Source organism: Triticum urartu, chromosome 1 (genome assembly GCF_003073215.2).
Source record: "Triticum urartu cultivar G1812 chromosome 1, Tu2.1, whole genome shotgun sequence".
Lineage (NCBI taxonomy): Eukaryota > Viridiplantae > Streptophyta > Magnoliopsida > Poales > Poaceae > Triticum > Triticum urartu.
The window spans coordinates 256,754,709-256,781,478 of NC_053022.1; the positions used below are offsets into that span (position 1 = coordinate 256,754,709).

The following is a 26,770-nucleotide window of genomic DNA, read 5'->3' on the forward strand; positions in this document are numbered from 1 at the left end:
GTATCCACTCGATTTATAGGCCCGTTATGTGGGTGGATGTCAAGCAGGTGGTCTAACATCCTACGTTGGTGTCAACATAACTGCACTTGAATGGGTTGGCGGCAATAGGTAACCACAAAATGGTCCATACTCCAAATCCTATGCTTGATTTTTTCCACTTAGGGCTAGCCTCTTTGACTTTTGCCTCTTAGCAGTAGCCTCTTATTTCTTATCAGTTTTGCTAAAGCACATCTAGATGTGCTATAAGTATTGCACATCTAAGTCATATGTCATTAATCTTACATTAAAATTTATGTGAATATTTTCTTTTTCTTTTATCTTTTTTTTTATGCTTGATTCAATCACTTAGATATGCAATAACTAGGACACATCTAGATGTGCCCTAGACACACCCTTCTTAAAAACATTGACAAAGGCATGCAACTACAATAAGAAAACCACATAAAGCAATCTCTCAGCTGAACGTGAGATCCTCCCTTCCTGCTGGTCAACACTGCAACAGATAGGCAGAATTCTTGTTTTGTTTGTTTTCTTTCAAAAACATTAGTTTTTAGGGTGTGTCTAGGGCATATTAAGATGTACTCTAGTTATTACACATCTAAGTGAGTGAATCAAGCATAAAGAAAAAATAAAAAAATAAAAATAAAATATCCACACGAATCTTAATGTAAGATCAATGACATAGAACTTAGATGCGCAATACTTATATCACATCTAGATATGCTTTAGCAAAACCGTTCTTGAAACCACTATATTACCTGCACTGCGCGATGCCGTACGCCTAATGCAGTTGGCACTTGGCAGGCCCCGCCGCTCGCTGTGTCCTACCCGTGCTCGCCGGCCGGCGCGCCGTCCGCTTGATGCAGGCGGCAAGCGGCAGGCGGCAGCCGCTGTTCGCTACGCCCTGGACGTGACCCGATGTCCGTCCTCCGCCGTGCCGTCCACTGCATCCGCTTGCTCGCTGCCCACCGCCCGATCGCCGTCCGCCTGGCCGCCGCCGCCGTTAGCAGGGTTCGTGGAATCATGGTGTGCGTGGCTCGGTTTGTGTTCGCTGGGACATATTAGCGCTTGTCTAGGCCCAACCAACATGGCCGGGCAGCCCATCTAGTCAAACAACGGCCTTTTCATTTTTCCTGCGATTATTCCAGCGAACACGGTTGGCTTCGCGGCAGCAGTTAGGTTTTCTACCTTCTCGTGGGGCCGTCGCCGTCTCCATCTGTCTCCTCCCCTCCGGCTGCCATCTTGGCACTGAAAAGTGGGGATGTCGGATTTTTAAGATCTCTATGTTCTTCGTTAATGTCTAGTGATCATCATACTATTGTGAGAATAAAGTTTTTTCGTTCTTTTGACGGTGCCATGAGATTAAGAGCTTTTTGTCTTTGCAGATCCAATTATTCAGATCTGATGAGTTTATATTGTTGTGTTAATTTTTTTTGTTGGTTTGGTTTTTTGTGAAGATCAAAAATTTCATTGACACCATGATAAAAATATAGTGATTCGATGACCTGTACTTCTAGAGGATCATCCTCGGCCCAAATAAATTCATTGGTCAAGAATTCACATCTTTTTGGATGGGCAACTCAAGGCACTTTCGAAAACCATTATTGGTAATGTTCGTGTTGGTGAAAGAGTGAAAACATCTTTGCTCGAGTCCAATTACAGCCTCTTTAACGAAGTTTTTGAAGTATTTCTTCGAGCAGAGATTAATACCGTAAAGAAGGTGTTTTCAATAGATATCATTGTAATTCTTAGTCATAGGAGTTACCTTATATTTTCTTAGATTTTAGGTCAAAATTAGTGTACCTATAATTGTTATGAGTATAAATAAAGTTACATGTGTTTGTAAAAAAAATCCAAGCAACCGACGATTCCTATTCCCCGTGCGAGTCGGTGTTAGAGCAACTCCAATAGGACGACCCATTTCGTCCGCCCACGTCCGTTTGAGTCGGCGCGGACAAAAGTGGCGGTTCAACGCGCCGACACAAACTCAAATCGTGTCCACCTGGCGTTCGCGCCGACCCATTTCCGGTCCAAAATTGCGTCTGGAATGCGTCGGCGCGAACGCGAAGCGGACGCAAAGTAGACGCGTCGCGCGTCTCCTCGCAGTCCGCCGCGTCCCCACCTGGCAGCCACCCAACCGCCACGGCCAACATAATTTATAACGACTGCCCACCTTGGGCCCACGCGTCAGCGACGGCGGTCGTCCTTTTTTAAGCCGGGCGTGCGGCGGGGCCGTCCTCATCCACTACCACTCGCCCCCCGTCCCCATCTGGCCACCCTTGCCCCCACGCCGGCGACAACCCTACCCACCGCCAGCATGGGTTTCTTCTCCGGCATCGGCAGCAGCCGCAAGGGCAAAACCCCCGCCCGCCATTCCCCCTTCCTCCCCGCCCTCCCCGTGTCGGCGCGCGCTCCCCGGCAGAGGCAGCGCATCAACGTATCGTTGCACCAGGCCGAGTGGCACTGGCACCACCGTGTGCCTCTGCCGTATCCGGACGTGACGCTGCCGCATGACTGGCATTTGGATCCGGAGAGGATCCCAATGCCGGCGATGCCGCGGACGGCGAGGGCCCATGCGGAGGAGGTGCGGCGCCGGCGGACGTTGCTCACGCCGGAGCAGCGCGCCGACCCGCACTTCGCCGTCGACTCGCCCAACTGGGCTCGATGGTTGGCCTTCGAGCATGAGAACGCGAGGCAACGCGGCGTCCGCGGCGTCGACCACAGCCTTCCGCCGCCCGCGCTCGTCGTCCGCGACGAGGACCAGGAGGCCGAGGCCGCCTACCAGGCGGCCATCAAGGAGAGCGTGGAGGACGAGCGGTGGAGGGAGGCGGACGAGGCGGCTTTCGAGGCTGCCATGGTGGAGGCGATGGCCCTCTCCGCGGCGGGCGACTGCGTTGTGCCGCCGGTGGCCCCGCCATCCCCGCCCAAAGACGAGCCAGAGGAACCGGCCTACTGCGAGCGCTACTCCTAGATCGGAGTAGTGCGCGAGGGGGTCAGCGCTCCGCCGATCTGGCTCAGGGCGACGAAGAAGCAGGAGGCGGCCTACCCCGACCACTGGCGTCGCGTTCGGCTAGCCGAGGAGCGCCGGAAGGGCGAGCATCTGCAGATGCTCGAGCGCGAGGCTGACGAAGAGGTGCGCCAGGCCCAGGCAGCGGCGGCAAAGCCCGACATCGCCGTCGTCTGGAACACGGTGTTCCCTTGGGCCGGCCCTGCGCCGACGTTGATCGACCTCACCGGTCCCGACACAGACGCCGCCGCCGACGAGGACGTCTAGGGCTGGGCGTCGTCTAGTTTTAGTGTTTTTATTAATGTAATGTGGACTTTCGCCGGCCTTCGTGGCCGGCTTTTATGTTTAATTAAATGCATGTATTTATTTTCAAACTGCTTGCAATACTTCTTTTTTTTGACGCGTCGACAAAATGGGTCGGATCAGCGTTGGGCGCTCGCGTCGATCCAAACACAACGTCGGACGTTTGTGTCCGCCGAACCGACCCAAATGAACAAAAAGCGAACAAAAGCGCCGTTCGTTTGGGTCAGCCCGTTGAAGTTACTCTTAGCGACCAAACGCGCACCCCGCCCGCAAGAATGGATCGTCCCGTTAGGCCGCTCTTGGCATTGATATAACAAAATACAAGTGCAGTTTATTTACAGGTGTAACTCACCGGCCATGAGCTATTTCTGGCCGGCAACCAAACGACGGGCGAACGTCTGCAAGTTTCATAGGGGCATCTGAAATGGAAACGATAATCCAAACAGGGTATTAGTCTTTTCTGTGGTTTTCTGTCTGTTTTCTTTTCTTTCTTTTTTAGTTGTAATTTCTTATTTGTTTTTGTTTTCATTTTTATTTCATATTAACCTTTTTCCTTTTAAAATTCGCAAACTTTTATAGAATTCTTGAACCCTTTTTCGAATCACGAACAATTTTTTAATTCATGAACTTTAATCAAAATCGTGAACAATTTTTATAATTCGTGAACACTTTTTGAATTCCATAACATTTACTGAAATTCATGAAAAATCGAACTCGTGATTTTTTTGATAGTTCTGAATATTTGCAAATTCACAAACATATTTTGAAATTCATGAACATTTTTGAATTCAAGAACATTTTTCAAACTCACAAACATTTTTTAGAATTAGTGAAAAATTCAAATAAGCGAACATTTTCTTTTGAACTTCACAAACATCTTTTGAAAGTCATGAATATTTAGAACTCAGAGAATTTATAATCCATGAACATTTTTTGAATTTGCAAACCTTTATTGAATCCAAAAACATTTTGTAAGTTTGCGACAATTTTCAAATTTTTGAAAATTTTCTAAATTTGCAAACATTATTTTGAATTTCGAAAGTTTTCAATTCATGAATTGGTTTCATATTCGTGAGCATTTTTTGAATTTACGAACATTTTTACAAATCTGTGAACATTTTTTGAAGTTTCACAAACGAATTTTGAATTTCTTTTTAAATGAAAAGGTAAAAAAGAGAAAATGAATAAAGGGAAAGGAATGAAAAACAACGCACTGCCCCACACCTGGGCCGGCCCAAAACACGCAAGAGGGGAGCGAGGTGTGCGCGATTTGGTGCCAAGTGCCGCCAATGTCGGGGAATAGGAAGTTCCAACCAAGTGCTCCTATTGGATACTCATAGCGTCCAGCACTACACACAGAGGGAATCCTCACTAGGGGCGCACTTTTTGCAGGGTAAAAGAAGTTTTATTTCAATATATGGAGTTACAGTTAAGGGGCAAGAAATCCTCAATACGCAGGGTCATCTGTGTAGTTAAATAGCTCTGCTACATTTAGTGCGGCTGTATTTTACCAAACAATATGCCAGTTTTTTTTTACTATGAAGAATCTTTTGTAGAATAAACTCCCGGACCTCTCTTAGCGCCTTGATCTCCAAAGCAAGATGACCATATAAAGAGCGAGCAAGAGATATATCTTTGAAGATAAATAGCAACGTAGATGAGTCCGGCTGCACGATGACCGGGAGCTCAATGTGTTGCAGGGCAAAAGACATGCCTTGTATCCTTGCATGTATCTTCGCTTTCAGCATGTCATTGCAATAAAATAAGTATTTGTACGCAGCAAACACAATTGTACCATCGCCGCAAAATCACACCTGTATCTGATGTTCCATCCTCCAGAGAGAATGCACCATCAACCAAGAGTGCTACCCAGCCCACTCGAGAAGGTGTCCCGGTTAGGGGTAGTATTGTTCTTCGGCTTCGGCTGAACTGGTTCAATCATAATTTACATCTTGCCTTTTAATATTTCTTCCACCGAGTACCTGTGGACTGCATCAATTAACTGCCAGTAGGTACATAAAAACTCCACAGACGTAAAGATAGCATAGGATCTCTTTCCCATGCATGTCACTGTTCCATATCTGCCAGATGCGCCACATTAGAAGGATAATCACGCTCCTTGTGTTCTCCTGACACACATCAAAATACATAAAGCAGCCAATACTGGCATGTATCGCGCATCATCTCCTTCTTCGGCAGAGTCCAAACTTTGCACATGCCATCCCACAGGCTAGCCACAGGATCACATGTCACTAGAGCGTGGAAAGACGATTCTTCATGTCTACCACATAACAAGCATGACGTGTTGTTCTGCAGATGATGTACAAATTTATTCTTTGTTCTTACCAACGCACCTAAGCTCATCTTCCATGCAACAATTTTCATTTTTTTGGTAGAACTTTAACTTATTGGTGCTTGGAGACAGTGGGGTCTTCCACTTGTCGTTGCCACCCATCTCCAGACTTGGCTCTCATGCCAATTGCCAGCACTCACCCCCCTCTCTCTTTCTCTCTCTCTCTCACACACATGCGAAAAAGAAGATCAGGGAAGGAAGACACGCTGAAGTTGCTGTGAAGCGCAATCCCAAGGAAAAAATATTGCATACATGCATATTTGTCAGGTGATTTCTAATGCAAACTATTCAATAATCTATTTATGTTATCCAGAACAAAAATACTTCACACATTTTTGTGTTTTGTCTAATTGCAGGTGTATGGGACATTTGTACAATCCACATATGAAGATAAGGGAAAAGGAGAAGTTTAGGTTGTGTTCAAAAAGTCCTCTCACGTCACTTTTGGGCCAAGAGAAGATAGAGTCCAAGTCTCTCACGTTCTGGATTCAGATTCGGACTGCACAGACATACCTGACTCAAAACGCCAACAACTTTTTCATACGGACTCCGAATTGGGTGATTCTTTTTTTTGTTGGAAACTAGATTTCGTGCTCTTTCCAACCCAATTGGATTCACCTTCAAATTCGTCCGGAGCGTTGAGTTACGGACGAAACAATCTGACGTTGCAGCAGAATCCGAGTCAAACTACAAGCCCAAAGGTGTTGCATCACCTCCACTTGGGCCCATGAGCCTTGTACGACCTAGGGTTAGTTTTAGGCTGCCTTGGGACGTCCTCCCACCTCCTTGGCCGCCACCCCTTGCTCCTATATAAGTAGATCCATCTAGTAGCTTTTTCCTTGGGTTTTGTTTAGATTAAAAGTTCGCCATAGCTGCAACTTCGCGTACTTCGTTTGTGTCCAACGACCAGACCAAGACGTCACAGAACCCCACCTTGATCAATAAAGCTTTCATCTTATATTCGCAATATCCAGATTGCAATCTCAGTTTCTTGCTTGTTCTTCGTTTGCTCGCAGGAAACAGGCCCTCGTGGTCAGGTTGATCGTGCTCCGGCGTGGTCAATAACCCCTCGGAAGTTGGTTTAGCGATTGCTAAGGCGCGACGTCTCGCACGTTCGTAGTCGGATCGTCAAGGTCGACTCCCACAGAAAACGATAGCCACCATTTCATCGAAACATTGGGACACCTTTGCCTCTATCAGCACCGAATGCTGCTTTTCTCTCTTCCTTTTATTTCTCAACAAAAATAAACGTGTCATAGAGCTAGCTCTTCTACTTGATTGTGTCATCCCATGATCGGGGACAAGTCCAATAGGCCTACTAATGCGCCTCGGGATCATACATACCACGTCCTCAAGCCATACTAACAAAAAGCTAAAAAAAAGCTAACTAAAACCGAACATTGCCATGGCAGCTAAGGGACTCCTGTTGTCATGCTAGTTTTTTTTTGGAAACAAGGCAAAAGATTTGCCATTTCATTGATTAAGAAAGGAGTTATCGAACAAGGGCCGCAAGGCGACAAAATAAAAGGTCTACTCTCGCGGCATTACAACACTCATGTGCTTTGCACCCGCCACTGTCCAAAGAGACACCTCCTCTTTGATCTTACACATTAGGACCATGTAAGGGATGGCCGTGTTTTGAAAGACCCTAGCGTTACGCTCTGTCTGTATCTCCCATGAGATAAGCATCATCAAGGAGGCTAGCGCCTTAGGGAAGCCAGAATCTGAAGGTTGCCGTTCCACCAGTCTTTCACCGAAGTCCTCGTCTGCCATATCACCGTAGAAATGTGATGCATTCCAAGCCACATAAGAATATCGTTCCAAATGCGGATGGTGAAGCGGCATTGGAAGAGGAGATGGGCCGCCGACTCCTGGCATTGCTTACAAAGTGGGCAGAGGCAACAGTTTGGCCAGCTGCGACGTATGAGACGATCTGATGTCCAAATCCTGTTTTGAAGGACTAGCCAAGCAAAGAACTTCCACCAGGGGGTGGCCCAAACCCTTCATGCAGAGTGAACGAGATCGGACGATGTGAGTCCCTCAAACTGTGCCTTGTAAGCAGAGGAAGCAGAGTACACCCCATCCTTGGTGAACTTTCAGGTGATGGAAGCTTCTATGTCATCATTCAGAGAGGTCATGCATATTTTCTCCCAGAGGTCGGCAAACTGTTGGACGTGTGCAAACGATAGGCCATTGGAAGTGTCAATGAGAGAGATCCAGTTGTTATTGGTGAGGGCTTGCCGGACGGAGGAATTCTTCTTGCGGGAGATGGCAAAAATGTTCGGTGCTAAGTCACGGGAGCAGAGACCATGCAGCCAAGGGGAGTGCCAGAATCTGGCCGTGCGTCCATTTCCCATTGTAACCATTGCAGCAGCCGCAAAAAATTTGCGGTCGTCCTTGGTGCATGGAGACCCCATGCCAACCCAAGGCTTGCTTTTGTCCACTCACTCGAACCATAGCCATCTAAGTCGGAGGGCCTTAGCGAATTTATTTAAATTAAGCACACCCAAGCCACCAAACTGTTTAGGCTTGCAGACGGGGTCCCAATTGATCTTGCATGACCTTACAGAGACTTTGTCAGTACCCGTCCAAAGGTAAGCACGCCGAAGTCGGTCAATTACGTATAGGACGATTTACTTGATCTGATTGAGTCACAAAAAAGTGACCGGTCAACGACGTTTGGGGGCCACAATGTAGGCTTTGATTGTAGATGCTCTTATACTACCCAGCATCGAGAGACAACTTCAAGTTCACAGTATTGAGAAGAAGTCTTTGTTCATACAAGTACCGCAGTGATACACTGCTATAGTGCCACCCACGTTTTATATGTTTCTAAAGAGCTTGACAGCGAGTTAGTCTTGTCTGTCGGAGAGCATCATAAATTGGTCAAGCTTTTTTAATGTTTGCATCCGTCAAGTACTACCGTCGGCACATCACATCAGTTGTGAGTCAATTGAAACACTGCCGAACCACTCACCCACAACCCTGTTTGGATACTCTAACACAGTTAAAGTTAGAGTTATTTTCTAACCCACTCTAACCCAAATAAGCACCTCTCCACCAGGATAGTTGGGTTAGATGGAACTAACCCACTCTAACCCTCCTTGTTTGGATACTTTTGGGTTATTTGAGCCTTCAACTAACTAGTTTCTTCGTTGAATTGCATCTGTTGTTGACGCAAGGGCAGATAGCACTCGAAATAGGTCGAACCAAGTCATCAACTCATTATCATAGGAGGTAAATAATCCAGTAATAGCTAACCAAGTAACCTTGGCATAGATCATCAAACTAGTAGTAGTACTTAATTAATTATAGGCCACTCATCTGCTAGCCAGTATATCTGCTCCTTCTTCCTCAGCACGGCTCCAGCGAGCATACAAGATACAACCAGATCCTTATCTGCGTAACGCTTATTCACTCGACTTGCAAGTTGCAACCAGACGATCAAGCTTCAGCAACGGGGCGAAAGCCATGCAGAAGTGCGGCAGACCAAACTTTGTCCATGTCGAGCACCGTGTCCCCGCACTCATGCTCGTCCCATCCCTCCAACGCATGAACGATCCCCGCGACGCGCCACGCGCTCATCACCCTCCTCGGCAGCCAGTTCTGAAATGTTTTAAAACCGGTCAGCTCAGCTAGATCATGTTGTGTAGTAGGTACTTTGCACATGCAGAGTTGCGGTTCAGGGAGCGTGTTATTACCTCGCACGAATGAACATTCTGCAGTGTTTTAGGCACGCTCATCGCCGGAGTCGTCGAGTATGTGCAGCCGTCCTTGCGCGCCATTCTTGGCGGGAACTGTGAGTACGGGATGAACCGTGTTCCTTTCGGCGCCCTGAGCTGTTCGGTGGCATCTGCGCCTTCTCCGATTATCCACACCTGCGAAATTCGACCAGCCGTTCCATTAGCTGATCATACGCGATTCCTAATAATTATATAGTTATATGATGCCCCCCTACAAACACATGCATAACTTCGTTCTTACCTTGGCCATACCGGTTTTCGACAGTAAAAGGTTGTCAGCTGCATCTTCTGGTATTTTGGGCTGAAGGAAATGATAGTCTTGCTTGTTTGTTATTATCACCTGCACAAGAGAGTTGCTTGTTAGTGTAAATACGTCGTCTCGCCGTGTGATTAAAATGAGGGAAAATGAAGAAGATTTGAATATTCTAATCTGACCTTGATATTTTTCTTGCATAGAGCTGCAGCCACAGCACAGGCCACCTTGGAAATGTTTCCTGAAAGAACAACTTGGTCCGCGCCATGGGGAATACTATTGACAACCACTGCAGCAGCTAGACTGGTTCCATCCACCAGTTTCAACCCCAACTTTGGGTACTTTTGTAGATAAAGCTCTCCGCTTCCGTTGAGGCTCTGGGCCTGTTGGTTTAAAGATATGATGATCATATTGTGAACGGTGGTATCTGTTATATAAGCAACCGATGTTGCATCTCTAAATTTCCCCTACATGCATCTTGTTTTGATCAACATTAGCTACACTGCATCAGTACTTCTAGATCATGAGCATGTGAACTGAAGTTTCTTCTTCAGAATTCTTTTTTTTTGCGAGGATTTTTCTTCAGACGTTAGTACACAGTTGAACGTTTGATACACAGTATTCCACCTGATTTAAGACGATGACATATACTCCCTTCGTTTTTATTTAGTTCGCATATTAGCTTTGATCAAAGTCAAGCTTTACAAACTTTGACCAAGTTTATATACAAAAATATTAAGATGTACAATAACAACTCAACAACAATAGATTTTTTATTAAATGTACTTTCACATCGTATAGATTTATTATGATAAATGTTTATATTGTTTTCTATAAACTTGGTCAAACTTTACGAAGTTTGACTTCAGCCAACTCTAATATGCAGAGTAAATAAAAACGAAGGGAGTACTAGTTTGAAGATTGGACAGCTGAAGAAAACAATGTACTACCTGATTCAGGAGTCCAAGGCTAACAACTTTAGCCCCCTTCTTGTCAGCTTCACATATTGCCTTCACAATCAGGTTATTAATTGCTTCCTTCTCCCAGTTCAATCCATACTGCAGAACGAAAAGGTTAGTCATTTGTCGACAACCGACACAAGCCATCGCTCCCGCACATGTAAAAAACAAGATAATTCTCACATGGAAATTGTATCTTGGTATGGCCCAAGACTGGATTTTGAGTTTCTCCATGACATTCCTCTCAACGGTGAACCAAGAACCGTACGCCCACGTGAGCACCATGGAGAGCCAGGACAGAGGCCACATGATCCGCATGTACCACTTTGAGGCGTACGGCTTGGCGGCGAACTCGGCGAACCCGGGCCTCATGTGGTAGATGGACTGCAGGCTGGTGAGGTGGGTGAGGTGAACCACATCTACGGCCTCCTCCTTGCTCTCGATCGATTTCTCATGCAGCGTGTCTGACGACTTGTCCATCGTGTTGTATATGTAGTCGTAGAACGGCATGAAAAGAGAGTAGTTCGTCCGGAACTGAGTGTGGTGGAGAGAGTGAAACCTAAGATGTTGAAGAAGTTCAGATCATATGATAAGATGATAAGATGTAATCGTTGCAGAAAAACAGCTTGATTATTTTGGCAGAAGTAGAGTACTTACGATGGTGTGTACATGAGATATTTGAGCGGAGGGAACCATGTGAAGAGCCAGGTGGGCACCAGCTCGAAGTTGCAGTGGCCCATGTTGTTCATGAAGTCGATGTAGAGCATGTAGAGCTCAAACGTCATGATGGAAGCAGTTCCTGTCAGAACGCAGGCGATCATCGGGATCGAGAAGAGCAGTTCGTAGGCCACGAGCTCGGCAAATGGATGAATCACGGCTGCACCAACATGACAAGACCAGTGGCATTTCATCTACAGTAACTTAATTGGCAAAATGAAAAGAAAGGAATTGAAACAGATAAAACTGTTGTGCAAGATGTTTGGCAGGGCAACCGACAAGCCTGCAGTTCGTCTGTTGATGTCTTTCTACTTACTGTGGACAGGACAAGAAAGTGTAGCCAGGAAAGTGATGCCTTGCCATCTTGTTGCAGGGGAAAAAAGGGTTGGGAAACAGTATGCACTTGTTACCGTACTTTGTCTGATTGATCAAGAATGTCAATTTATTGAAAATGTCTAATTCTTTTCCATGTGCGGTCATTCATTTACCAAGTTGTGTTTGGAGTGTAGTATTCATGTCAGAAAATTTCAGAAAGTCATTTGTATTCCTCAAATCAAAAGATAAAATTCACACCATTTTACTTCTTATGAAAGAAAATCAAACACAGCACACAGCAGCCAGCAAAAATTTCAGACAGGCGATCCGTTCTACATGCTTTACCTTTCGTGTTTCTTCTCTTCCTTCTTTGAGTTTTTTCGTGTTTCTTCTTTAGAACTCTTTCTGTATCATTTTTTACGCATATTTTTGAACAATTAATCAGCAGAAGGTGTGGTCAGGAAAGTGATGCCTTGGCATCTCGTGGCAGGAAAAAAAGCATCGGGAAATATATAGTAGTACTACGCACTTACTGTGCTTTGTCTGATTGATTGATCAAGAATGTGAATTTATTGAAGATGTCTAATCCTTTTCCATGTGCGGTCATATCATACATCTATGTTTTGTTTGGAGCGTACGCTCATGTTAGAAAACTTCAGAAAGTCATTTGTGTTCTCCAAATCTGAAGACAGAATCCAAGCCATTTAACTATTTGCCTTTCGTGTTTCTTCTTTAATTAGAACTCTTTCGTCCATGGACGTGGAGTTTCTAATCTCCCATAGGCCTATGGGCTCGATATTAGAAAGGTGCCTTTTTCCATTTTACACACATACGGTACTTTTGAACAATGAATTAGCAGAAAGTTCCTTGCAAGAAGAAGCCTTGTTGCAAATATCGACACGTAGCAGCGAAGAGACGATTGTCCAGACGCTACGTGCTACTGTATCTCCCATAGGCTGGGGCCAATGCGAAAGTTGTGAGTGGGTGCGTGGCAGGTACTACGTGACAGTGAAGCGGCAGTGCAGCACTTGATTCTGTTTGGTCATAAATGAAGCATGCATACGCGGCAGCGGATGCACTCACTCAACCTCCAAATGCAAATGGTCCCGCAATATGGCTTCGTTTCGTACGTACGTAGCGTACTCTCTGCGTTCCTAATTAGCCGGCTCACAACATGTGTCCCTGTCAGTCTATCAAGGTTGTAACACGTGAGCTCAGGCACGATATCACGTGTGTAAGGTACAGCTTAATTGATCGGCTTCTTCTCTACGGTTGGCCGGGACTTCATTGACCCGGCCTGGCTGATGGGTTTCTTGTTTCTGTTTTCCTTACAGTGTACATGAGGTGATTTTAAAAATATTGTATTGTAACAGAAACAAGGTTCAACCAATACGGTATGCCGAGGGCGTGTTTTGTTTGCAGATCTGTAGATTCTGTAGATTTTTAAGATCAAAATCAAATGTATTTGACACCATAAGAAATCAACAAAATTTGAGTGTGGAACACTAGTACCCATTTTGAATTTGTATTTCTTTAGTCTCTAAAAGGCTATTTGGGGTTATCTTTAGATTTGCATTTTCAGCACATGTATTTTTTTAATGGACTACTACCTTTTTTAAGGGATTTATAAAGAACACTACTTTTTAAGATTGATTTTAAGGACCACTTATGCATATCGTGTGCATAAGGGCATGGCCAGCGCTACATGCTGGATGGCTGCCCCAGCTGCCACATCGGCTCAGTCAGTCCAGCTCATGTAAAAGGTGCTGCTTGCAGAGGCGGACGGGCTCTTGCAGAGGAGGCCGGTTCCTCACCGACAAAACATGGTGGCTGAGCCAAGTTCTGCTCTTCATGATAGTGTGCTTTTTTGGCTTGGAGAGATCAATGAAAGAAAAAGAAAAGAAGTAGTGATGACAGGCTAGGAAAAGGACCACTGCCACCATTGAGGGATTGTTGGTTCGGACAGCAGCTTCAAATAACAGAATGACTAATTCACATCTAGATGTTTTTTAAGGATGTCATATCTAACTATTTTTTTTCTTCACCCAGATACAACGATCGTAGCATCCGGCATCGCTCGCTCGCAACGCTCCCCTGTTGCGGGGTGGGCTTTTCTTTCGTTGTTGTTTTGGACCGCCTCTGTTGCTGGCTGTACAACATGTTTTGTTTTTGGGCTGCACCTGTTTTGCGGGCTTTTTTTATTTGTTGAGGCCGCGCTTGTTGCTAGTCGTCTGTTTTTGTTTTTGGGTCATTTTTTATTTTTGATTATTTTTTCGTATAACACATGAGGCATTTTTAAAAATAGATACCTTTTTTACTCATGTTTTTTTGTTTCTTTGTTTTTTTTGTCGATACATGAAGTGCCACGTAGGCTTGCTACAAGCTTGAACATCGTCAAAAAAGGAATGTCTAGGCTTCGTCTAGTCAACTAGGAGGCAAAGACTCATGTTGAATGCAACACATCTGATGATGACACATCCCGCAACAAGGGAGGGGGGGGGGGGGGGGGGGGTTGTCTGTTTTTGTTTTTTATTGGCGCCCCAGTTGCACGACTACCTTCGACCCGCAACTAGGGGGTGTCTGTTTTTGTTTTTTATTGGCGCCCGAGTTGCAAGTCTACCTTTCGACCTGCAACTACGGGGTCGTTTGTTTTTGTTTTTTTATCGGCGCCCAGTTAAAAGTCTACCTTCGATCCGTAACTAGGGGAGTGTCGTCTGTTTTGCTTTTTTTTGTAGGAGCCGTAGTTGCATGTTAACCGTCGCGACACAACTAGTGGGGCGTCTGTTTTGTTTTTTATAGGCGTCCCAGTTGCATGTCCACCTTCCCTCGCAACTAATGGGGTCGTCCATTTTTTTGGAGCCCCAGTCGCAGTTCAATCCTCACGATGCAACTAGGGGAGGCGTCTGTTTTGTTTTTTATTGGCGCCCCAATTGTAAATCTACCTTCAACCCGCAACTAGGGGGGGGGGGGTGTTGTTCGTTTTGCTTTTTTATAGGAGCCCTAGTTTCATGTCAACCCTGGCGACGCAACTAGGGGGCGTTTGTTTTTTAGGAGCCCCAGTTGCATGTCTACCCTCACCTCGCGACTAGTGGGGTCGTCCTTTTTTTGTAGGAGCTTCGGTTGCATGTCAACCCTCACGACGCAACTAGGGCGGGCGTCTGTTATTTTATTTATTGGTGCCCCAGTTGCAAGTCTACCTTCGACTCGCAACTAGGGGGTGTCGTGTGTTTTTTGTTTTTTTATTGGCATCCCAGTTGCAAGTCTACCTTCGACCCGCAACTAGGGGGGTGTTGTCTGTTTTGTTTTTTTAGAGGAGCCCCACTTGCATATTTTTTTGTAGGAGTCCTAGTTACATGTCAACCTTCAACCCACAAATAGGTGGGGGGGGGGGTGTTGTCGTCCGTTTTGATTTTTTTTGTAGGAGCCCCAATTGCATGTCAACCCTCGCGACGCAACTAGGGGAATTTTTGTTTTGGTTTTTTATTGGTGCCCCAGTTACAAGTCCACCTTCGACACACCGCTAGGGAGGGCGTCCGTTGTGATTTATTTTTTATAGGAGCCCCAGATGCATGTCTACCCTCGCCCCGCAACTAGTGGGGTCGTCCGTTTTTGTTTTTTAAGGAGCCCCAGTTGCATGTCTACCCTCGCCTCGCAACTAGTGGGGTAATCCTTTTTTTTGTAGGAGTCCCAGTTGCCTGTCAACCCTCGCGGCACAACTATGGCGGACGTCTATTTTGTTATTGGTGCCCCAGTTGCACGTCTACCTTCGACCCGCAACAAAGAGGGGTTGTTTTTGTTTTCTTATTGGCGCCCAGTTGCAAGTCTACCTTCGACCCGCAACTGGAGTCATCTGTTATTGTTTTTTAATGGCGCCCCAGTTGCAAGTCTACGTTTGAACCGCGACTAGGGGGTGTCGTCCATTTTGCTTTTTTTATAATAGCCCCAGTTACATGTCAGTCCTCGCGATGCAACTGGGGGCGTCTGTTTTGTTTTTTATTGGCGCCCCAGTTGCAAGTCTACCTCCAACCCACAACTAGTGGGAGTTGTCGTCCATTTTGATATTTTTTGTAGGAGCCCCAGTTGCATGTCAACCCTCGCAACACAACTAGGGGGGGCGTGTGTATTATTTTTTTATGGGTGCCCCAGTTGCAAGTCTACCTTCGACCCGCCACTAAGGGGGCGCCCGTTTTTGCTTTTTTTATAGGAGCCCCAGTTTGCATGTCTACCCTCGCCCCGCAACTAAGGCGGTCGTCCGTTTTGCATTTTTTTTGTAGGAGCCCCAGTTGCATGTCTACCCTCGCCTCGCAACTAGTGGGGTCGTCCTTTTTTTGTAGGAGCCCCAGTTGCATGTAAACCCTCGCAACGCAACTAGGGGGCGTCTGTTTTGTTTTGTATTGACGCCCCAGCTGCAAGTCTACCTTCAACCTGCAACTAGGGGGTTGTCGTCCATTTTGATTTTTTTCTAGGAGCCCCAGTTGCATGTCAACCCTTGGGGCACAACTAGGGGGGCATCTGTTTTGTTTTTTTATTGGTGCCCAGTTGCAAATCTACCTTCGACCCGCCACTAGTGGGCGTCTGTTTTTGATTTTTTTTATAGGAGCTCCAGTTGCATGCCTACCCTCGCCCCGCAACTAGGACAAGCGTCTGTTTTCCTTTTTTTTTAGGAGCCCCAGTTGCATGTCTACTCTCGCCTCGCAACTAGTGGGGTTGTCTGTTTTTTTTGTAGGAGCCCCGGTTGCATGTCAGCCCTCGCGACGCAACTAGGGCGGACATCTGTTTTTTATTGGCGCCCTAGTTGCAAGTCTACATTCCACCCGCAACTAGGGGGGTGGGGGTTGTTTTTGTTTTTTTACTGACACCACAGTTGCAAGTCTACCTTCTACCCGCAACTAGGGGGTCATCTGTTTTTGTTTTTTTATTGGCGCCCTGGTTGCAAGTCTACCTTCGACCCGCAACTAGGTGGGTGTCGTTTTTTTTGTAGGAGCCCCAATTGCATGTCAACCCTCGCGACGCAACTTGGGCAGGCGTTTGTTTTTTCATTTATTGGCGCCCCGGTCGCAAGTCTACCTTCGACCCGCAACTAGGGAGGTCGTGTGTTTTTTGTTTATTTATTGGCGCCCCAGTTGCAAGTCTACCTTCGACCCGCAAATAGGGGGCCGTCTATTTTTGTTTTTTTATTGGCACCTCTGTTGCAAATCTACCTTCGACCCGCAACTAGGGGGCCGCCTGTTTTTGTTTTTATAGGAGCCCCAGTTGCATGTCAACCCTCACGACACAACTAGGGGGGTGTTTTTTTATTGGCGCCCCAGTTGCAAGTCTACCTTCGACCCGCAACTAGGGGGCATCTGTTTTTGTTTTTTTATTGGCGCCCCAGTTGCAAGTCTACCTTCCACCGGCAACTAGGGGGATATCTTAGTTTGTGTAGTTCTCCTAGTTGCATGTCCACTGTTGACTCGCAACTAGGTCCATAGTTTGTTTTATCCCGGTTGCAAGTTCACTATTGGCTCGCAACTGGGCTTGTACTTTTGTAATTGTCCCTGTTGCGAGTCAAGGGTGACTCGCAACACGGCCCATAGTTTTGTTGTTGTCCCAGTTGCAACTGCACCCTCTCACTCACTTGCATGTTTGTTTTCATCTGAGTTGTAAGCCCACCCTCGACTCGTAGCTGGCATCGTAGTGTAGTTATCCTAGTCGTAACTCCACCCTCGACTCACAACTAGGCTCATAGTTTGTATTTCATCCTAGTTGCAAGTCCACCCGCGACTCGCGAGTGGGACTATTAGTTTTTTTAAATTCATTTTGTTTCTTTTCGTTTTCCATATCTTTTTAAAAATTCCTAAACCTTTTTCAAAATTATGAACAACTTTCTAATCCATATTATTTTGGAAATTTGTGAACATGTTTTTTAAGGGACGAACTTGTTTTGAATTTGCAAACAAAATTTGAATATCAAGAATATTTTTTCAAAGATTTTTTGAATGCACAGTCAATTGTTTAGTATGTGTTTTAGAATAGTTTTGTGTATATTATAAAAAATTCACCGTATATTAAAAAGTTCAGCATATACTAAAAAATTTTCAGTGCACATTAAAGAAATGTTGATTGTGCATACTTAAAAAAAAGCTCAATGTTAGTACTACTACTCGAAGCTAGCGACCAGATTATTTTTCCAGGAAAAAAGCTAGCGATCAGCTGTATGTATAAGCCAGCCACCCAGGCAGATGTGAGGCGGGCTGATCTTTTTGTTTTGGGCTTTAACAAAATGCGTGCATGAAGTGAAGGAGCGGCAGTACAATGCGTAACATGCAAAAAAAAAAATGCGGCACACAACGCGTGTTGTTTATCGTGAGCGGGGGCGCGAGCGAGGTAGCCACATACACGTACTACTCGATCTCGTATATGTGCCAGGCAACACATAACTGTTTCAAAAGAAAAAACTAACAAGCAAACAAACAAAAAAGAAAGATGGGCTTGTGCTAGGATGAGGTGGCGTTGATGTCATATTTAGATGTGACATAATTATGTCACATCTAGATGAGACCTAGATACATCTATAAAAAACTGTGTGAAATGCATGGGGCAGCACCATGGTGATGCCACCATTGTACATGCCCTAAGTAATGTTGTGCCCTATTTAGCTAGTTGGAATAATCGTCATATAATTTTTATCGTATTATTTTGCTTGAAACTATTTCGAGATCGTCACACGCTGAGTAGGAGCTCTCTCGAACTTACTCGTTTACAGCCCCACGCACATGGTTTCTACACACGCACACAAAAACGATGCATGTGATCGACCAGTCGGATAGCGTAAGATGGCAGTCCGCTGGGTCAGTGACCCGCAGACGTCGGCCTGACATATGCCGGTCCAGATCTGATGCCCTTGCCCATTTTGCTCGAAAGAAACAGGCCATGCCCATGTCCTTTCGAAAAGATGCACTGATTGGCGCCCTCGAAAGCCAACCTCAGCATATGTTGCACCCCTCCAGTAAAAGATAAAAAGAGCTAGCTACAGCGCACGCAGCAAAATACCGCGCTACTAGGTCAGAGCATACAGTAGACGCGCACACATGCACGTTTGTAAGTACGCGCGTGGTGGCGTGGGTCTCTGCTGCGAGTGTGTCCTCGTTGTGCCAGTATGAACAGACATACTTACATGTGATGGGCTCGGTGACGATGGAGGCGTGGTGGTGCGAGTGGTAGCGCGTGTAGAGGAAGTGGTGGTGCAGCGCGCGGTGGAACCAGTAGTAGACGAACTCCACCGGGCCGGCGTGCAGCAGCGCCAGCAGCACCGCGCCGTCCGTCCTCCACAGCGGCAGGTTCTGCCCGCCCGGCAGGTGCAGCGCGCCCAGGAACAAGAGGATGGCGCTCAGGATGATCTGGTCGTCCCAGTTGCGCTCGCGGTCGATCTGCTCGAACTCGATGCCGCGGTCGACGATCTGCCGCTTGCCGCGCGCGTTCTGGAGGCGGGACACCGTGATCCAGGCCTGGTTGTGGAGCCCCCGGAGAATCATCGACGGGAGGATCACCAGGTACCCCAGATCGGCCTCGCGCCACCCCTTGGTCGCCACCTGCTGGATGCCGTGCGCCACCCATGGCGCCAGCACCACGTACTTCATCCGCATGCATGCCGGCTTAGTCAGTTTGGACACGATAGATAGCTAAAGCTGGGGTGATGGTGGCGCAAACTAGATCTGGTACGTACCTTGAAGCTGCCGAGCATCTTCCATGGCCACTCGCTGAAGAGGCCGGGGTTTGTGGCCATGGTGTCGTGGAGCCTTGGAGCAGCTTGCTACCTAGCTTATCTGTTTGTTCTGCAAGCTTGACAAGGCCTGACCTCTCCGTTTGGTACTCCATCAATTTATAGGCTCGGCTGGTCTGCCTTCGAGGATTCGACTGTACTATCTCCGTTTCAGTTTACAAGTCCTACGCGTATACCTAGGTTGTCAATTTTATCACCTTAATATAAATTATATAACACAAAAATTATATGGTTTGAAAATAGAACATCTGAAGTTTATATTGGTATATTTTTTGTAATATATGACTTGTATTAGGTTGGTCAAATTGACGATCTAGAGGCACGCACACGCCCTGTAAACTGAGAAAAAGATAATATATATGTGCATATGGGAGAGGGCCCACATTAAATGACAGGCGCCGTCGCATGCCTGTTTTACAAAATCTTTTACTCCATTTTGTGTTAGGAAATTCTGTCGTTGAGGTAGATTTTTGCAAAGGCAAAAAAAGTTGTATTAAATAATTTACAAAGTCACCGTAGGCACCTCCTAATTGACGGGAACGTCTCCTCCCAAACCCTGGTGGAACAGGGATACCACAGTCCTCTAACTATCCAACCACAAGTTGGTTCGCTCCTTTTACCGTGTTTAAGGATATAATAAGGAGGAATCATGACAAGGCTAGACATGCCTTTTGAACATACGTGAACCCCGAACCATTTTCTAGGCTTTCGAGTGGCAGGGCTGAACACAGGCGATTCTGATCTCTGGGGAACGGTCACATGACTTGGTTCACACGATCTCCACTCATCGACACCAAGTCTCCGTTCTTTTTCGGTTGCTTCCCTCAGGGCGATCCAGAGGGGTGCCTTTGCACCCTTACCCAGACTTAGTCGACCCTTACAAGTTACTAGTTTTTTTTTTTGAAATAGAGGCAAAAGACTTGCCTCATTCATTAATAAAGAAGGAGAGTTTTAGAGTACAAATTAGTGGCTCCACAGCATAGCTCGTCCGTCAATAAAAGGAAAATAACAACTACTCTCGCGGCATGATAATGCTCAGGTGCCTAGCTCCTGCCGTGATCCAAAGTTTGGCTTCATCTTGAATTAGTTTTAGAATGTAGAAGGGGGGCGTTGATTTCTTCCTAAAAACTCTAGCATTCCTCTCATTCCAGATGGCCCAACCGACAAGCATAGTAAGGAAAGCCATGGCCTTCCGGTTCGCCGTATTGGGCTTCGACATATTTGTCCACCAATGTTTGATGTACATACGATATTACTAGTTGATGTACATACGATATTTATCTGCCCGGTGAACCGATGGCCGTACCAGAGGCTCAGTTGAAGAACCTCTCGACGGAAGTGAGGCTTCTACACGATGGCGTGGTAAGGAGGTTAACTGAAGATTATTACAGTTGTTACATGTCAAAGGTGAAAGAGGGTCTGAATTTCGTTGAATATTTCCTGGCGGAGAAAATATATTTGCCCTTTGAGATGGTCCACGACCACGTTTTCCACGCTTTTACAGCCCGCCCGTCCTTCATGAGGCTATGGTCGCTTTATCAAGCCTTAGATGCCAAAATGACGATTTATATTGTTGCCTTTCTTGATCCTTATCACATGCATGTGTTCAGTGTGGAATCCCAACATGGCAAGGAAATAATTGCGAACTACCGCCGGCGATGCATGCTTGCGAGTCCGGGCAAAGACACGTTACTCATGCCTTATTGTGCATTGTAAGTCCTTCAGTCCTTTATGCTTGCATATATACCAGACTTCACGGGTTGATCTCATGCATATTACACTGTTCAATTCTTTGCGGAGTATGGCCAGGCTTACTTCTTCGATTCGAAGAGAAACCATCTACACAATAGCTATATGTCAACTTCAATATGTTTTTAACCATGGCACCTTCTGTTTTGTATTAGATCTACCTTCATTACATGCCAAACTTACTTGTGTTTTAGCCATGAAACTACACATGGCAAATTTTCTGATGTTTTTGCCATGGGCACTTGAAGTTCTATATAACATTTAAATAACTATTCACGTGGAAATGTAGGTATTCTTTTTGAATTGGGCCATGCCAAATTTATTGTATTGACCTTGGCATTATTATTGTATATACCATGGCAAAAAATAACCTTAACATGTCAAATTTATTTTTTACATATCGTGGCAAAACAAATATCTATATGTATGATACGGCAAATAATTTTAGTTTTTCCCATCTAACCATTAGAAACCTGTTCTTTTCTAAAAATAATTGCCATGATTTTTTTATTGAACATAGTTTTTTTCTTAAATTTTGATATGGGACATGACAAATTTATGTTTTTGTAGCTTCTTTTTCAATCTTAACCATGTCAATTTCATTTTTGGCAATTTTTTGGTACAATGCATGGCAATTTTATTATTTACAACGGTATTTTGGATGTGTGATTTTTGGTATGACAAAGAAATATAGAGCATGTCAGTTTTATAATAAGATCATGGCAAAACAATTTATCTAGACCATGCTAAATTTATTTGAAATGGCATGGCAATTTTATTATTTCATTGATGGTAATTTTTCTCTGTGTTGTTTTCTTTTTGACAAATAAAATATATGGTATGACCATTTTACTATTAAGAGCACGAGAATTTTATTTTTAGTGTCATGGCATTTTTTTGTTTTCATCATGGCAATTTTCTTTGTTCGTACAACATTTCCAATTGTTTGCATCATTATCATCGATAACTAAAAACGTGTTGCCATGCAACTTAAATTATACAACCACGACAACTTCAAAATACATTTGACTTTTTTGTATGTTTTTTCATTAATACGCAAATTTTCCATGTACATGGAAATTTAGATGACATGGCAAATTAAATTTCAAAGGTTCGGCAAATTAGTTTCCTGGACATTAGCAAGTTTTCATATATACACATCAGAATACATACAATGTATGTACTATTTGAATTGCTGCCTGTGCGGTAGTTTTATTACAAAAAGGATGGCAAATTTGCATGTTTTTAGTGAATCAAGGTGGGTGCAAAATATTAACTTCTTTTAAGGCCTATATTTTGTGGTGCTAAAGCTGGCCTTTTTTTAATTAATTTGCCATGATCTAGGTAAACATTTTCTCTGGTAAAGTTGCAATCGGACCACTCCTGTTTGTTTATAATTACAGCATGCCATTATTGTTTTTTGTAGATATCATGGCACATTTTTTGGATATACCTTTCTAAATTTATAAATTAGAGGATGGCAGTTTTATAATGTATAGCATGAAAATTTATAAATTAGAGCATGGCATTTGTAATTTTATGTTGCTCTATTTCCTTTTTGTATTACACTTGAGAGAGAGGCGATATGTAGGAGTGGTTCATCGTCTCTGCAGCCCCTGGGTTATGTCAAATCAGATACGAGGGTCCAATGCTGCTCCAACTGCCAACAACCAGCCGCCTCCGAGGTCCGAAGCCCGCCTCTGCGCAGAAGGCCAGACCGCTCCCTCTTCTGTGGACGTGCCCTTGAAAGTCCTCGCATGGCGCTGCCGTCGCCATCGGGGAGTTTAACATGCCCTTGGCCTGTCTGTCGTCTCATTGATTCGGCCAGCGACAAGCCACAGGGAACTCAATTATAGCTGGGTCGACGGGATTCAGCTAGCCGCTGGTTCGCTCGGCACGCCGACGACGTCCCAGTCCCAATTCATGTCCGCAGGATGCAACAGTGTGTTTCAAACCAACACGACGGCCAAAATCGCACAAACGTAGTGAAATGGAAATAGAACAACCCGGCCAAGAGCTAGTTATGCATGCACGCAAGGATGCTGCAACCACAACGGAGGTTCGTGCAGAGTACTTTACGTGCCGTCCATGCATCGGATGATTGTGGATGCATGTCAGGTGGGCTAAGAGGAAGTACAATAAGCTTAGCTTATATAAGCGTGCTATAAGAGTTAAAATGTTATATTCCTGCTGACATAAAGGAAGAGAAGAGGGGAACCAAAAGAAGCCTAAGAGCCGGCTGCAACACGTGCTCCTAGCCACTAGTACTCCCTCCATTCCAAAATACAGCGCGCCCGCATTTTTCGAGGTCCAACTTTGACCATAAATTTAACCAACGAGACCAACTGCGGCGGGAGAAAAAAATTATATAATTAAAAACTTCTTTCGAATACGAATTCACTGATATAATTTTTGCTCCCGCCGCAATCGGTCTTGGTAGTTAAATTTACGGTCAAAGGTGAAACACGTGGATAGAGGAAGCACTACATTGTGGAATGGATGGAGTACTACGTGAGAGTGAAACATGGACCATGCATTAATAAAAATAGCACATCTTTATATGTAACTATTGCACGTGGCCGCTATAACCTTGACTATAAATAACATGACAATGTTATATAGGCAACAACTGACTGTACTATTAACCGAACGTGTCATGTCATCATTAATTACTCATACAATAGTGCTTACAATTTTTTTCACTTTCTCATTTTACTTAGGAGTGTGCGTAGAGGCGAGCTCTTACATAGCCCACTACTTCATTTCTTTTTATGTCTCTTTTCTTCATATAGGCAAAGATATCATGTAAACAGGCTTATAGAACATGTACTTACTCTAAGAGCATCTCAATAGCTTGTATGCTAACTTGTTCGAAATTTGCACGGCACGCAAGGTGCCCAGCCCTTCCCGGCCACCTGATTGCCTTGCAATCCATAAAGTAGTTGGACTCCGCATGAGGGAACAGTAGGTTTTAATCTTTAAAATGTATGATTTCGTATCTAATACTTGCGGTTTTCTCAGTCACTCGTATCAAGTTTCAGAGTTAAAACTTTAAGTGCTTTTTTTGCAGAAGTTGTGATTTTGTTGGTTCACTTATACTAAGTTTTAAAGGTTGAAACTTAACATAATATTTTAAAACTTCTCAAAATGTATTCAAATAGATCTTATTTGAAAACTCTCGTCACAAGAAACATGAATATGAAAACATAATTTAATTTAGACTTTTGTTCAAAAGATATGAAAAATTGAAAGCGAAAAAATAAAAAAGCACACGCGAGGGACCCGATGCTCATGCACCTGCGTGCCACAAATTATGTCCCACTAACTTGTTGGTAAAATTGTTCACGTGATCAAGAAATAAGTTATCATATAACCATTTTAATAGTATCAAATGTGTCTAATAGGAAATGAGAGAATTAAAAAGATTGCTCTCTCTTTGCACTCTAGGGATTGTGTAATGGTTGTTGATTCATGACCGGCTCATTTATTTTAGAGCTTATTTGTTGTGTGTTCTCATCATATATTATGTCCAATCAAATCAAATAGTTGTCCATTATACATGATTACCGGTTTTTGCACTATTCCTTTGCACATTTAGTACTCCCCAAGTTCACTTTTATAAGTCGTTTCAGACAAGTGAAATTCAGCTATTTTGCACAGTGTCTGAAACATCTACAAAGCCTTATAAAAATGAACAAAGGGAGTATTTCATTTGATTTTTATTAGTATTCTTATTTTCTTGTGTCTACAGGCATTTTGGAGCAACCTAGACCAAAGCGTGATGAAAGGACCAAGGACGGGTCCAATACTGAGGACTTATAGTACCAGACTAAGGCGTTTCAGAAAGTGGAGAAGGTTTTTTAAAGTGCCCCAAATCAAGATCTAAGACCAGAAATGGATTGGTGTTGCTCTCCTGAATCCAACGAGCCCAAGAACGTCAAAATCGGAATATGTAAGAAGGAATAATGAAAAAAAAACACCGGAGGAGGACATAACGAAAGATGTCATTCCATTCGATCATGCACGGTCGTATGGATGCTCGTATGAGGTGATTTTGGCTTTGAAAGTTGCCCTTTCAGACGGGATTCTTCACCGATTTCATCCCCGTTTGTTCCCATGAGAACCTCGACAATAAGGAATGGTTTACGAGAAGATAAGGCTCATCTTGAGACCTTGGATGCATCCCATCAACGGAGGAGACCGAGGAGGCGTCATATATATGCACCTCCAACCCTAGCCACTGCCATCTCATATCATTCATCAACAACACATCCAAGTTCATCTTCATTGTTGCTCCATCCACCAACATGGAAGAGGGACAAGATCAAGAGAAGAAGAGGAGGCTCCACCACCGCGAGTATCGGCCTTCGGGTCGGTGCCATCTCCACCATGCCAGCACCTAAACCATTCTCGCCCTCGTTGTCACCATCGTCGGCGCTGCCATCATTATCATCATCATCACCGCTGCACAGCCATCTCCACCAACACCACCACGCCTTCTCACTTCACCGGCTTGATGCCGTCTTGTAACTTGACCCTAACTTCTATGTTGTTCGTCTTTATGTTTGAGTAGTTGTACTAGTTCTTGGGGATATGGATGAACTCTTTATGTGATCAATAGTCCCCTTGTTCATGTTCGAGTTAGTACCCTTCACGAGTGTTGGGCGGAGGTCTCGCTCGCATTATCGTCATGATTGGCCATGAAGCCGCTAGTATCATTGTAGGGGTTAGGATGTTGAGGTAATTTGAGGTGATAGTAAAATCCTCAAGTCTGACTCGTTGCAATTGATGGAGTGCAAGTAAACCCAAATCTGGCTCTACCACAAGGAAACCTTAATTAATCGTATGTAATAACGAACACGGGGAAGCTTCGGTTGGTGGCATATGTGGCATCAAGTCTACATGGGACTAGAACATGTTCTATACCGGGAACCGCCACCCACTTATGCGCACGAAGAGTGGCTAGGAGATACAAGTACATACTAGCAGTAATGATTCCGGAACCCTCGAGAGTGCTTTACTACTCAAGTGTCATGTTATCCTTACTAACTTAGTGTTATTGAATTATTGTTTTTACCTTCTAGTCCATATATAATAAACACTCCTTATTTTGTTTGCCTAGAACCGGATATAGTAGACTATTTTCAAACTCCGGTTTAGGTGCGTATGTAACTGTGTTAAGTGACATCGTAGTTGAGGGGTTTGTGGTGCCTTCCTTTTCGCTCCATATGGGCTCAACACTTTTTTTTGAGGGAAAGCATAGCTTTATTAATCAACTGTGTTGGGCAAATCACCCAGAACACACTCAACCACAGAGGCTGGAACATCCGACGCCCATTCTACAGAATGGTGTGGTTCATACATACGACCAATAGAGGCCAATTCATGAGCTACGGAATTGGCAGTGCGCCTACACATAGATATAGAAAACGAGGAGAACCATAGTTTTAGTTGGAACTTCATATCCTCAATGACAGCAGCATAGGCGGAGGAATCAGCTCTTCGCACATCGAGGCTTCAGAGACAAGTTGTGAGTCTGTTTCAAACTGGACCCCAACCAATCCAAGTTCGACCGCCGTGTTGATTGCATGAGACATAGCAAAGATCCC

The 26,770-nt window shown here is 44.7% G+C and overlaps 1 protein-coding gene across 1 annotated transcript; it reads right to left on the reverse strand.

Annotated features, from left to right (window-relative positions):
• Positions 1-8,863: 8,863 nt before the first annotated feature.
• On the reverse strand, positions 8,864-19,512 carry LOC125506221 (very-long-chain aldehyde decarbonylase GL1-5). The gene is made up of 9 exons (XM_048671084.1): positions 19,356-19,512; positions 18,807-19,263; positions 11,276-11,495; positions 10,802-11,177; positions 10,610-10,717; positions 9,842-10,042; positions 9,648-9,746; positions 9,365-9,541; positions 8,864-9,269 (listed from the first exon to the last, which is right to left on the reverse strand). The coding sequence occupies exons 1-9, from the start codon at positions 19,413-19,415 to the stop codon at positions 9,108-9,110; spliced, it is 1,860 nt and encodes a 619-aa protein (XP_048527041.1). The 5' UTR covers positions 19,416-19,512; the 3' UTR covers positions 8,864-9,107.
• Positions 19,513-26,770: the final 7,258 nt, after the last annotated feature.

What these genes read in the sequence shown, in the direction of transcription:
- LOC125506221 (XM_048671084.1), bottom strand. Translation starts at nt 19,415, where the DNA reads ATGGCCACAAACCCCGGCCTCTTCAGCGAGTGGCCATGGAAGATGCTC. An exon ending in AGATGCTCGGCAGCTTCAAG is followed by an intron (nt 19,264 to 19,355) that starts GTACGTACCAGA and finishes ATGCGGATGAAG; the next exon opens with TACGTGGTGCTGGCGCCATG. An exon ending in CGAAAACCGGTATGGCCAAG is followed by an intron (nt 9,542 to 9,647) that starts GTAAGAACGAAG and finishes CGAATTTCGCAG; the next exon opens with GTGTGGATAATCGGAGAAGG.